General features: G+C 36.2%; 1 protein-coding gene across 2 annotated transcripts in view; it reads left to right on the forward strand.

The window, feature by feature from the left end:
* Positions 1 to 13,749, forward strand: part of SYT14 (synaptotagmin 14) — a 105,612-nt gene that overhangs the window by 25,539 nt on the left and 66,324 nt on the right. For both annotated transcript variants that reach the window (XM_048938403.1, XM_048938404.1), the window contains one exon: positions 10,744 to 10,791. In XM_048938403.1, the coding sequence (XP_048794360.1) occupies positions 10,744 to 10,791 (48 nt within the window). The remainder of the gene's footprint in view (positions 1 to 10,743; positions 10,792 to 13,749) is intronic.

Consider the following 13,749-nt stretch of genomic DNA (forward strand, 5'->3'; position numbering starts at 1 on the left):
GCGTGAAGGTAGCAACAAAGCCTGCTGGAGGTGGAGTTTTTGAGTAACTCAAGCTTAGAAAAACAATTGTCAGACTCTCAAAATCTCTCTTTGTTTCCCTCTTGTGCTACGTTATTCCAAAAGTCTTCAAGAACGTTTTTTAGAATGGAAAATATTCACGACAAATAAAAACTTGCATTTTGTATTTTCAGAGGATTTGGGATATTACTTCCTAAAAATTAAAATAAATGCTCATGAATGATTTAAGCAATCTAACTTGTATGAAAAGAATGAAGCACTTTTTAATGGGACTACAGAACTAGAACAAATGTCTTGCAGAATTGAAGCAACCATCATAGGACGTAAGCTCTGGGGGTGCTCAAGGCCAGGTTAGATGGGGGCTTTGGGCAGTCTGGTCTGGTGAGAGGGGTCCGTGCCCACGGAAGGGGGTTTAGAACAGGATGGGTTATACAGTCTCTTCCAATCCAAACCATCCCGTGAGTCCAGAATTTGGCTTACAGTTTATGCAATTAAAGGTGAGGCAGGGATAAAAGTATCTGATCGTGAAACTGATCTGCTGGCTTTTTTCTTAATTCTCTTTCCTGAAAACAGAAAACAAAATGTATTCTCCTGATGTGTTCTGCAGCAGGAATCCTCCATGTTCTCAATGGAATAGCTGACTGCTGTAGGTTTGTTAGTAGGTGTTCCAATTTTTATTCAGTATACTCCTCCTCCTGTTTGTGTTACAGTATCCACCTTTGATGAACACTGATGTTTACTGCTCAGCAGTGTTTAAAAACATGAGCTTGGTTTGGGTGAATACTGACTTGGAGTCAGGATCACACTCAAAGAAGTCAAAATACATAATTTATTTAATGACCAAATAAATATGAAAATATTTTTAATCAAGTAGATAAAATACTTTACATGAGTTCAATCTATGAATCTATGCAGTTGCATAGATTTTTTGGAGGCGGAGAGGAGGATGTTTAATTTTTGGTGAAGCCATGTGAGATAATATGTGAGATATGCTTGACTATAAACTTCAGATTGAAAAATAAATGTATTTCACAATTCCTTTAGAGCCCAAGGTATACATTTTGTGAAAAGTGCATAAAATTAAAAGAGCTCAAATTAAAATATGATTCTATGGTCTGCAGGAAATGTAGAGCTTCTACTGCTTTTAAAAGTCTGTAAGCACTTTTTTCATTGTTGCTCTGTGAGAATACCAGTTTACATTGGTTCTAACACTAAAAACAAAAAAAGGCTTTTTGTATCAAGTGTTTGAGAGAACCAAGGAGGCATTGGCCATGGCTAGGGCCTTTATCGCTGTCAGTGACAATACTTAGTTACTTTTTTACATTATGGTTAGTGGTGGGCCTTTAAAAAGTAAGGACTCTTCAGGTGACCAAGCTCAAAGCACTAATTTATCCATTGCCAGAGAAGTTAAATCTTTCTCTTTCGACAGTTAATGGCATGTAAAATAATGTTTGTTTTCTTTGTGTGTTTGTTTTATTTTGCTTGTGTTTTACAGGCATCAGGTACGTTGTTTGCATAGTTTAGGCAATCCCAGATTTGCTAGGAAACAGCAGAGGGGAACCTAATGGGAAGATTGTGAATGTAAATTATATTAAGCAATTTTATTTATGGTTCTTATTTCTGATATATTTCTCTTCATAAATGAAATTAGTGTTAGTATTTGGTAGCAGGTGTATTTTGAGATACAAGGTGATTTATTGCTTAATATTCCCACAAATTGTGGAAGAAGCAAATTTATTCAATGCAGAGAATATCAGGATGGGGAGGATGGCAAGTAGAGTGGGGAGTCAGACAAAACCAAGAAGAGCAGTGAGACAGAATGGCCAACAGTTTCATAGAGGTTGTCTTACTTACAGCTGTCTGGGCCTGGTGTCCTGTGGCTGTTTGCTGAGGTTGGGAAGAGCAAGAGTTAGGGGGCTGTTTCTGAGAGTCCTTCAACATCATCATGGTAATGTTCCTTGTAGCAGCAGTCATTTGGTTTTTTTATCCTGTTCTGAGTAATAGCAGGACTTTGGTACCTGATTTAAGAGTTTTGATTTGATTCTGGGTAAGGAGCTAGCAACAGAAATCATATTGCAAGGAGGATGGAAAAGAAACATAAAGAACACTGTGGAGGCTCTATAACCTGAGACAGAACTGTGTACCCTTGTAGATTTATTTCTGCTGCATTTGGACTTCACTTGAATAGGTAGCGTGGTTTAGGCTGTACAAAACAGTGCATTTTTCAAGGAATGGAATACAATTTAGAGGTGAACCATTTCAGGTTGTTATTTTTCCTCGTGAGATTAGTGCTAAGAATTCAGATGTAGCATTGAAGAGAGTAGTGAGCCATACAGACAAATGGATTTAGTAGAGAAGAAAGAGTTATAGCATAGTGCTCTAATTTATAAATTATTGGTTGAGTAATGAGACTAATGAAGATGGCTTTTCATATTTTTTCCTTGAGATCCCACCAGAATAATACTTTCCCACCTGTTTATGATTCCTCCTGTAGTACATGGAGGTCGTCCTCACATGTCTAAGCTTTTGAATACCTTTCACTTTGTTCCTGCATCTCCTGAGTGTCTCTGGAGTGCCCTCAGCTCTCCAGTGTTGGCAAGCTTGTTTTCCCTTTCATTCCTCATCTGCCAGCTGTTTGATTGGCAGCAGGCTGGCTGCCTCTGGGCTTGGTAAGATCTGTGGCTGTGCTGTTGATGGTTGCTGATTTTTATGAAACTTCAAATCCTAAAACAAAGTTGTGTTCTGACAACTTTGTATCAATGTTAGCATTAATTAGCTAAATTCATCAACAATGGAAGTATGGGGTGGGAAACCAAAACCATACTTTTTGGTTATGTAACTCTCACTTTCTTGAAAAAGAAAGCCCAAAGTACCAAGTGAAGCTAATTTTCATTTATGAATATAAGGAGAGGTGTTAGAACCCTGTTTCATAAGGATTACACTGAAACTATACATAGTCACAAGTTTCATAATCCAGACAGGAAACCAAGGAAAGAAGAGGGAGCTGCATGAAGTGCCTACATAGGGGGCACTGTGTGTGGCCCATGGGTTGAATCTGCCTTAGGGAATAGCTTCATCTTGACTGCTGCTTTACTTGGGGGTATTGCTGCAATAGGCATATTGTGAGGGTGTAAGATGGCAAGGAGATACTCAGGTTAGTGCTGACCTGAACAGGCTAACTGCTGAATGGGATTGAGTTGTGCTTCTGAATCTAAGCTGGTCCAGCCAAGGGAGATATCAAGGAGAAGCAGCTGTATTAGATAAAGCCTAAATGTAAGAAGCCACATTTTTTACACATGTTAGATCCACTTTAAATGCATTTGTTAAATGTGGAGTGGATCGATTGTTGAGGTATCTGGTTTTATCAGTCACATGGAATCTGTTTAATATTTTTTTATGTTCATTTGCTGTTCATAGTGAAAACTATTCAGCAAGAGTTATCAGGAGTTAATTTTTTTCATCAAAACATTTCATTTTTTCATTTTTTTTCATCATTCATTTCATTTTTCATTTTCATCCCTGCATTATTTGCTGATGACAGTAAAACCTTGCCACGTGCAAAACTAACAATTTCTTGGATGGATTTGTGTTACATCATCTACTTTAAGGTAATACAGTGGGGTGCTTTTTAAAAAAAGTCCAACCTGTAATGCTCTGCAGACGTCTTTTTGACGTACTTGCCATGGGCTGAGATGAAACTGATGTACTTAGTACAAAAAGAGGTGATCTGTTCAGAGTGAAATTCTGGAATCCAGTTCATTTTGAATGCTTGGCACTATTGCAAATTGAAGCTCTTGGCATTCAGGATGGACATGCAGGAAAGTAAACACCCATTGTCTGCCTGATTAAAAGTGCTGGCTTATGCTGTCCATCAAAATACAGATTTATAACTAAGAGGAAAGAGTCTTGCTGTCTTCTGGAGATCTTTCAACTGCTATAACTCTTTGGTCAGACTTTCTCGTCTTGTTATTTCCCAGCCAACTCACTAGACTTCTTCCAGCTTTTTTAATGAAGGGTGGGAGTGACCCAGAGTTGACTCTCTCAGGCTTTCTCCTGAACATTGTCAGTTCTTGTGCTGAAGAGGGCAAAGGTCTTACATTGTGTGTCAAACTAAATGTGCATCTGGGGATTGGAGTGGGGATTTCAAGTCAGCTTTTAATCCTTGCCATTTCTGATCTTTGGGTATTTAACTCTTGGAGGTGAGAGATGTTTTCTGCTGTCTGTGTAAATTCATCTCTCGAGTGATACGGAGAAACTTTGGCATAATTATTTGTAAGACAGCAAATGAGTACTGAGTTTGTGGGCAAATATGTTACATTCTGCAGGGGAACATCCTCTGATGTGGGAAATGATAGGTTTGGAATGATTGACACATATCTTACAAGTATCTTTGTTTTGTAGTCTAAAATAAACATTTTTCTTTCTAACTGGAATCTTTTGAAATACAAATCTCTTTGTATCACAAGCTTACTGTTTAATCTGAATTATGAAAAAGCTGGTTACACATGCTATTTCAATGAGCGTGTTTTTCTTGCAATTTCTTTGATTAACTAATTTATTACAACGTATACTTTTAAAATAAATTATGCATAAGTCCATGGATTATTAATCATAAAGATATGTTCCTTGGCTTGATTTCTGAAACTTTGCTCTAGAGTGTTGATTCAGTGGTATTAACTAACTAAAAGATGGTAAGAATTAGCTAAAAGTCATACTAAATTTAAAAATTAAAAAAAAAAAAAGTGGTTTTATATTAGGTCTGACTGAAACTGTTTATATGGAATGTTAGTTATATATCCCCTACCTCTTCATTTCTACTAATAAGTCTTATTGGAAAAAGTACTTGACTGACAACAAAGTAAAATTGTATTACGGTTGTCAGAGAATGAGGAAAGAAAAGTGTCTTGTGATTGTGGGTAGAAAGGAAGCTGAGATAATATTTTCATGTTCTTATAACCAGTGGAGATATTTCAATTTGTTTCACTGTGGGTAGGATTGGACACACAGCTTCCATTTATTTTCAGTGTGGGTAGAATTGGACACACAGATTCCATTTGTTTCGGTGTGGGTAGGATTGAACACGCAATTTGTTTGAGAAACAGAAATGACTATGCTATTCTTAATTAATTGTCATTGATTGCTAACTCGTTGGTTATTGGCATTGGTGCTGTTGAATAGAATATCATTAAAAATTAAATATTTTCTCTGTAAAAAAAAAAAAAAAGAAAAGATGTCTCTGCCTTCATGGTCAGATAAAAAAATATGCTTAAGTCAGTGCAGACGGATGACCTTATCTACAGGCAAAGGAATTAATAGATACAGATTTTAAATGTTGCTAGCAGAAGAGAGATCTTTACAGTAGAAGTGGGGAATCAGTCTCCTGTTTTTATAATACATTTGCTCTTGAAAACTTCTTATCTTGAACACCTCTGCTGCTGATTTAATCAGATACTTATTTCTCTTATTAGTGGAGTAGGCAGGGAATAATCATTCTTTATTTACTTGTGAATGTTCCCCATCCGTTTTTTGTTTTTTTGCAAGTCCAAGAATCTTCTTTATAATGTTACTCTGCATATGAAAAGTATCGTGTGTTTGTATGGATTTCCTTTTTCTATTCATTATGCCTTCAGTGGTTCTGTTTTATCCTATGAGGTCGAGTGATAGAGAGGAGACCCAAACGGCACAAAATATGCAGGGTGTGAGCATGTAATAGTTGCATGAAGTAGAATTTTTTTTTTTGTATTTGATGTCTCTTTACTAATAAATTCTAATGTTGTTTGTTTTTAACCTATAGAGGCATTCGATTGTAAACATTTCATTTTTTTACATTTGCAGTATTGTAGACTTGTAGACTAAAATTTTAAAGAGTGCCACAGGAATGCAAAGGTGGTTTTACACTGTGGGTGAGATGGGTTGATGAGTCCATGTAATTTTTTAAGGAAAAACACCATGCTGATACCAGCAATAGAGTTACCCTTCTGTGAAGTGTTTTTGGCTCTTTTTATTGTTTTTCTGTGGTTAGCTATCCATTCATTTAATACAGGATTTTTCACCAGTTATGCTGTTTAGCAAGCATGGCTTTGTAATTCTCCACTGGGAGATCATGGGTTAGAAGAAACAATTGTCTAATGTTGAGTAAAATATTAAGTGAGCAATTGCTGAAAGTTGTCCAAACTTATGAAAATGCTAATGAAAATGCAAACCTCAATCGGGAGGTTGTCACATAAAAAGTCTGCCTCTGGAGTCACACCTGATGACACCTGATGACAGACTTCAGTGATGTGATGTAATTCTACTGCAAGTACTAATGTGTGGATTTGCTGCTAAACTGAAGAATAACTTGTTTTATATACAGCGTCCTGACTTGCACCACAAAATTGATTCTGGAATTGAGACTTAGACATATTTGTCAGAGGGATGGAATGTATCTTTGCTGAGTTTGTGTGGATGACAGCAGAGAGGGGAACAGTTAGTATGCAGGAGGGCAGGGATGCGATAAGGCATATGCTCAGCAAGCTGAAAGAATGGGCCATATGAAACTCAGCAGACAAATGTAAAGTCCTTCACCGCTCAGGATTGGCAAACATAGGCATCACTGCAAGCTGGTGGAGGGCTGGCAAGAGCATTTCTGCACAAAAGAGTCTGAAGTTCTGGTGATCAGCAAGTTGAAGATGGATCAGCTGTGTGCCTCAGTGTCAGCTGTCTCTGTAAAGGGCTGTAAACCCAGTCTGAGAGATACCAGCAAAGAAGTTCCAGCAGAGTGCTGCCAAGCTGGTGGAGGCTGTAGTACTTGGCATGTGAGGAGAGGTGTGCAGTGAAAGTATGAGGTAACTGGTGTGAGCTACTAAACATGAAATCCCAACTGAGAGTAAGGAAGGTGTTCAGAGAATCTCTTGCAGAACTTGGTTGGCTTGGTTGGCCCTGAGAAACATACTGGAAAGATGATCCTGCTCTGAAATCCCTCACAGAGCCAGAAGTCGCTCCCAATCTGATTACCTCTATGACAATGGCAATGCAACAATTTCTAGCTAGTCCTTCTCAGCACTTAGTAGTGGAGTTAAAGCTCAACTCCAAACATAATAGATTTCTGGATTTTGAATTGTACTAGCTTTAGAAGGATACAAATTTTACAGTTTAATTGATGCATAATTCTGGTGTGGTTTTATCTGTGGTGTGTCTTTAATGCACACCTTTTCACGTTTTTGGTGTAATAATTGTGATAGTTGTATTTGCAAATAGAGACTTGGTGTACAAACCCGTATTTTAAATTGAGAAAATTAAAGTTCATCAAATGTTTCAGCTGCCTTTTGCTGTGCTATGTAGTTTCATATGCAAAATTGCTTAAACTTTAAATTGTTAAATAAAATACGATGCTCATAGTCAATATGGAGTAGAATTAATAACAGTTTATATCTAAATTAGACTATGAACTGTAGAACTGTGGTGACCTGCCACGGTGTTAACATCAGTTCCTTTTACATTCAAGGACTGAAAATTTCCGAGGGTCATAGCATTGATAAGAGATCTGTGAGCTAACCAAGACAAAAGCAGTCTACACCAATCTTTTCAGACTGCTGGAATGCTGAATTAACAGTTGACTTCATACAGTCGTGCAAAATATTTTCATATTTATGGTTTAGTTTCTTTCAATCGCTGTTCATTATTATTCAAAGCTGAGAGCCTTCTTGAGAGCTTTAAGGACAGGAAAATTGTATTCATTTGTTAAACTGTGAATAAAAGCAAGATGTCAAAGATGTATTAGTTCCGCAATTTTGAAGTACGCAAGGGAAAAGAAAAATCTTCCTGGCTCTCTTGAGGATAATGTTTTGCATGTTTAATTAATTGCTTAAATAAAAAAGATGCTTTCTTTGACTTTATTTACAAAACATGTAGGTCACTTTATTTTTATTTAACAATCAGTTCCCATTTGAAAGCAATTTAGAAAGAGTAAAAGATTAATTACCTATTAGATGTGATACAGCATTTGGGAGTTTGCAGGAAAATAAACAGTCAAAAATTTAAATAATGAATTAAATTGTGTAAATCTTCCACATAATATCATAGTTGATTTAAAAGGCTTAATGCAAAGGCTTTATTTAGTGAAACCTCATCATGTCTTAGTATGTAAACAATTGAAAAAGATACCTTTCTTTATAAAACAGAAGGTACAAATGCAAAATCCATAACTAACATTAGTATTTTATGATGGGATTTTGTGCTTGTTGAATTCAGTGACTGCAGCATACAATGAAAGTCTAATGCTGCTCACTGGTCTTCTCACAAACATTTCTAGGTGGATATTTTATGAAAAAATATTTTTTTATTAGGTTTTTTTTGTTCGCTTCTGAATTTATATCTACTGGGAAGAGAAAATCTGGGGAGAAGTGTTTTGAAGTCATGGCTGCAATAAGCCAAGATTCTTTTAAACCTATTTTTTCTTATTCCAAAAAGGTTTTTGAAAGGCAAACATAAGAATGGCACTGGTCAGTCCTTAATAATACTCTCTTTTCAGCATCTTCTAAATTGCTTTATTTTGTAATGATGATGACTGTACAAAACATCAGGCCGGCTCACTGGTATTTGGTTTCCCTTTCAGAAGTATCTTCAAGACTTGTGGTTTAGATTGCTGAGTATTAAAAAAAAAAAACCACAAACAGAAACTCAAAATGAGGATGCTTTCTAACTTCATACTTCATAGGCATTCTGTTGTAGAAGAGTTATGTTTTATTCCACTTATTTGATCCATTTTATCCTTTTTCCTGTAATAGATGGATTTCTTACAGTTGTTTGTTTAGAATGTGAATTTCACTACAAGATATATGTCCTCTCAAAACTCTTATTGTTATAAGCAGTTGGCACTTTTCAGTTATGAGATTTAAATATCAACTGATATAAAATCCTTTATTATATGGCATCATTTCTTTATGGAATGAAGGAAGTGTTGTATAGCACACGTTTTTATGAGATGGAAACAATTTTGTTACCTACAATTTGTATTTGAATGTTTTTGATATTGTATCATAACGTCCTTTTTCCATGTTTTTGTCAGTGGAAAGTATTTTGTTACCTACAGCTTGTTTTAGAGTGTCTTAAAGCTTTTGGAGCCCTGTAGTAATTACTATATATGAAAATAGGTTGTTTGTGGATTTTCAGAACAGTTCTGTGTTTCTGTAAAGTTTCAGAGCACCGTGCCTAATTACGTGCGTGAACAGAACCCTTCAGTTCTGTATTCCATGTGTCCTGGGATGTGTCCAGAGAAGGGCAATGAAACTGGTGAGGGGTCTGGAGCACAGGTCTTACGAGGAGTGGCTGAGGGAGCTGGGACTGGTTAATCTGGAGGCTCAGAAGAGGCCTCATTGCACTCTACAATTTGCAGAATGGAGATTGTGATGAGGAGGAGTTTGGCCTCTTCTTGCAGGCAAGAAACAGGACCCGAGGAAATGGCCGAAAGTTGTACCAGAGGAGGTTTGGGTTAGACATAAGGAAGAATTATTTCTCTCAGAGAGTGGTCAGGCACTGGAATGGCTGCACGGGGAGGTGATGGAGTCGCCATCCCTGGCGGTGTTCGAGAGGCGTCTGGATGAGGAGCTGTGAGATATGGCTTAGTGCTTGTGGTAGCAGTGGTAATGGGAGGACAGTTGGACTAAATGATCTTTCAAGTCATTTCCAACCTTGTGATTCCATGATGTTCCTATTAAAAATTATTATTTTGTAGTCAGTGAAAACAGGCTTAGTAGGCATTAGGGTGTGGTTAAGGTTTGACTTTCAGGAATATCATTCCAAAATATGTCAATTTAAAAGAGAATAAGATCATAAATAGTGTAAATGTATTCAATATAAAGGAATCATAATAAAAATAAACTTTTTCAAGAGTTTCTCAATATCATTAAAAGAGTCTCTTCAACAGTTTTGCCAGTTCCTCCTTTAGGAGGATTTAGGAGTAGGTCATTTTGGCTTCTGTCCAACATGTGTCATGGGTGATATGAAAACTACTGCTCCTTCAACATAATTGAAATGTATTCTTCCCATATTGTTCCCTTAGTGTCCTTACTAGGTATATTATGTGTTGTTTTCCTCTGTACTAGTTCTAACATTAAAATGCTTTAAACTGAAGTTTAGTATTTCTAACAACAGCTTTGCTGTTCCCTTATACATATCTCAAATTATTTATATCTATTGTTTTGTTGTTGCTGTTGAAGTTCATTAAAAACAAAACAGCACCAACAACAAACTTCCTGAAGAGAAATTCCAAGTTAGCTCTGCCCCTCCTATCTGTTACAGGCTCTCTCTCTTTTTCTTTTTTTAATTTTTATTCTTCAAAATACTGCTGAAATTATTTTGGCATTTCATTGTGTAAGAAATATTTCTGATCTTTTGAGAATTTTTGTGTAGATGGTGGTTCCTTTGAAATGGGAAATTACGCTTTGTGCATCATAAATATTTTTAGAAGTGTTTCTGCTAATTTGATTGTTTTTAATTTTCTCAGTATTAATTTTCTGTAAAACTCTTACAACTGGATTATCATTCACAACGCTAAGCCAAAGATACATTTACTTATTTAGCAAGTCTTCAGTTTATATAGAATGCTCCTTGAATAAAACAATCATTTGCGTTTTCTTAAATGATAGATTTTGCTGCTTTTTCCTCTCCACTGCTTACAAGTTTTATTAAGAAGCCAATTACTTTTAATTCATCAACATTTTCTAATATTTTATTTTCAAATAGGTGGAGAACGAACCTGTGGTGTACATGAGCTAATCTGCATTAGAAAAGGTAAGCAACATTTTGTAAAAACTACTTTCCTAGCTTGTGAATTGCATTCGTGAGTTATCAACTCCTTAATGTTAATGCCTTATTTTTTTTAATTTTAGTGTTGTGTATTTGTATTGCAAAATCTTTTGATGCTGACACCGTAAATTAAAAAAAAAAAAAATCGTGAAATAAAGTAGAATTTTGAAATTGCAAAATAAAACATGCGTGGTCACAAAAAGGAAAGTATTTCCAATACTCACTGAGTTTCATGGGAGTTGTCATCTTTGTTCAGCAGTGGTAGGAAACCACAAAATACATAAACTTTAATCTCTGCCTTTTACTGTCGGATTTTTGTAGATTGGTTTGATTTCAAGTAATGGTTGGATGTTGTGAGGATATTTTAAATAAGGGATGTAGTGGGCTGCCTGTTTCTTCCTATATTTTCTTGAGATCATAATGACTCATTCTATGAAAACAGCTTTATCAGTTATAAAACCTGTAATTGATAGAGTATGAAATAGGACTGTGCTCAAGAGAAGGCTTTTATAGGTTTAAAGCTATAGAGCTAAAATGACCAAAGTTGCAGTTTGATGGTAAGTTCAGTTCATAGAATGACTAGATACAGTTCTATGTTCTGCCCCACCCTTTGCCAGCCCAACACTCGTTTCTGCCTCCTTTGCAGTGGTGTTGCTGTTGAGTTTTGTGTTCTGATCTGAAAGCTAATCTTATTAAAAAAAAAAAAAAAAAAAAAAGTTTCCTCAAGGATTAGTTTGTTGAATTGACTCACCATTAGGTCAGAAGAATGTTTCCATTGTAATTACTTAAAGGTTTTAGTAAAGATATTTATAAAAAAACCAAACTCATGTACATACTTTTTTCTACCCTCAAAGTTAAGTCTACCAGTTAAGGTAAAAAACAGCTTTATGGCCACAACTTGTCTTCTCCAAATAATTTATTGAAGGAGTGATATAGAGTTGTATGCCATTTGATTGTATTGCAATTAAAAATGCTTTTCTTTTAAGCTCTGAGTTATTCCATTAAAAAAAAAAATTAGAAACAACAAAACATCAAAGCCTTTATTGCCATCTCTGTCTTTCCATTGATGGATAAATCAGTGCCCATGGTGCTCTTTATTCCTTCTATAATGGGCTCTGTTTTTCTTTCTGAATAATGTAACTCATTGAACTAGAAAGTTCAGAAAGCCTGCTGATGGAGTTGCAGAGTCCATCAATCTTGCTCATCGCTATTTGTTTCAGGGTATTGTACTGAGTTAAGAAAAATGTTTTCTGCATACTTGGAGGCAGCAGTTGTTTGTTTTTTGTTATAATTGCTGAGAAGATCAATTGAAGGGATGGCATTTTTTCTTTTTAAGGTTTTAGATATTTTAAACTTTTAATAATAGTTCCCTGGAATGTATTTTAGCATTGGCGGTTACTGGTTTACCTAAAGATAAGTGTGATTTAAAGAGAAGCATCCTGATAGTACCATTTATACTTGTGTTATGTTCCTTTTTTCTTTAGACCAGTTTCCATGTGTATTCTTGTAGCCTTCTGTGCCCATATGCACAGCTACCTCGCAGTGCCCATATGTGCAGCTACCCCACTGACAAACTTCTTGTAATGTGGGAACAGGTGCATTTTTTAATCTGTCCTTTCTCTCTGCTTAACAAGTAGCATGTAAAGCATAATGCACTTGCCATCACACTGCATGCTTTTCAGTTGTGTAGTGTTTAGATTCCTTGCTTTTACTAAATTGGTTGCTTTATCTAAGACTTCACATCATCTGGTATGCATTCAAGATGTTTTGCTTTGTTCTGTCTGACAAATGGCCTGGCCTACGGATGAATTTGTGTGCCAGGTGTCCAGGGTCTGGATCAGGATCTGAGTGCATGCTCCAGATTCATACTAACTACTCAGAACATGAAGGCCTTTCCAAACTGAGCACTTGTTGGAGTCTGGAGCAGGTCATATTGGGGCCTTCTAGCTCTGTCCCTAATGCCCGGGATACTCATTTCAAGCTTATGTAGAAAAGAGCTGAAAAGTGCTTATTTTGTGGCATAGAAATCTTCCACTTTGCAATATCTTGACCATGCTGTGAAAGCCAAGGCTTCTTTGGTTCATGAGCTCACTGTTAAAGTTTGATGGACAGTTAAGTTTTCAGACATAGGAAAAATCCCTGCAGTCTTGACTTGTTTGTGCAAAGTCATGTCTCCACTCCCTTTTCATTGGTGCCCATGTGACTGTGGTACCAGGGGTGTACTCTCAAGCACTATTAGCATTTATTTATTCATTTTCCTCCATACATTTGACAAAAATACTCTGCATTTGCTATTTGCTTGAATCTTCTAGTGCTTTCTGCCTGGTAGTGGTACCAGAATACAGCTACCCAGTGACTGTAGTTACAGTACCCAAATGGAACCCCTGAGGGAAAGATTAGTGATAAATAATAACCAGTGAGAGTAACCCAGTACCTTGTGCTTCATTTGCCCTGATTCTCATAGCCCTTCCAAATATTTTGTCAAGAAGCAACTGATATAGTAAGCAGGATATTGCATCTTATTTGTCCTGTACTGAAAAGGGAAAAGCAAGCAAACCTGTCTTCAATGAATAATGCAAAGGAAAATCATTTTCAAGTGATGTAGTGTAATTAGAATTTATGCAAGGATTATAAAACTTGAAATATAGCTGTTAGTGGTGATTAATTTTTCATTCTGATTAGGAAACTAGCCTGTTCCTGAATTGTCTTTTTTTGCCAACTGATTTTTGCTGGGAAAGTAGGAACCTTGGGGTGACTGATGCTTAAATGGGGAAAGGGACCATAAATATTGTCAAGACTAAGTGTGGCCACACTGTTTAGCTCAAATTATTCAGTTAAAACTTCTTTATATGTATATGAAGACATAACTGTAAAAATAAAGACCCAAAAAGAAACCGCTGCCTTTGAGGATATTCAGTTGTTAAAATTAAAATTATATGAAAT

Source organism: Lagopus muta, chromosome 2 (genome assembly GCF_023343835.1).
Source record: "Lagopus muta isolate bLagMut1 chromosome 2, bLagMut1 primary, whole genome shotgun sequence".
NCBI classification, from domain to species: domain Eukaryota; kingdom Metazoa; phylum Chordata; class Aves; order Galliformes; family Phasianidae; genus Lagopus; species Lagopus muta.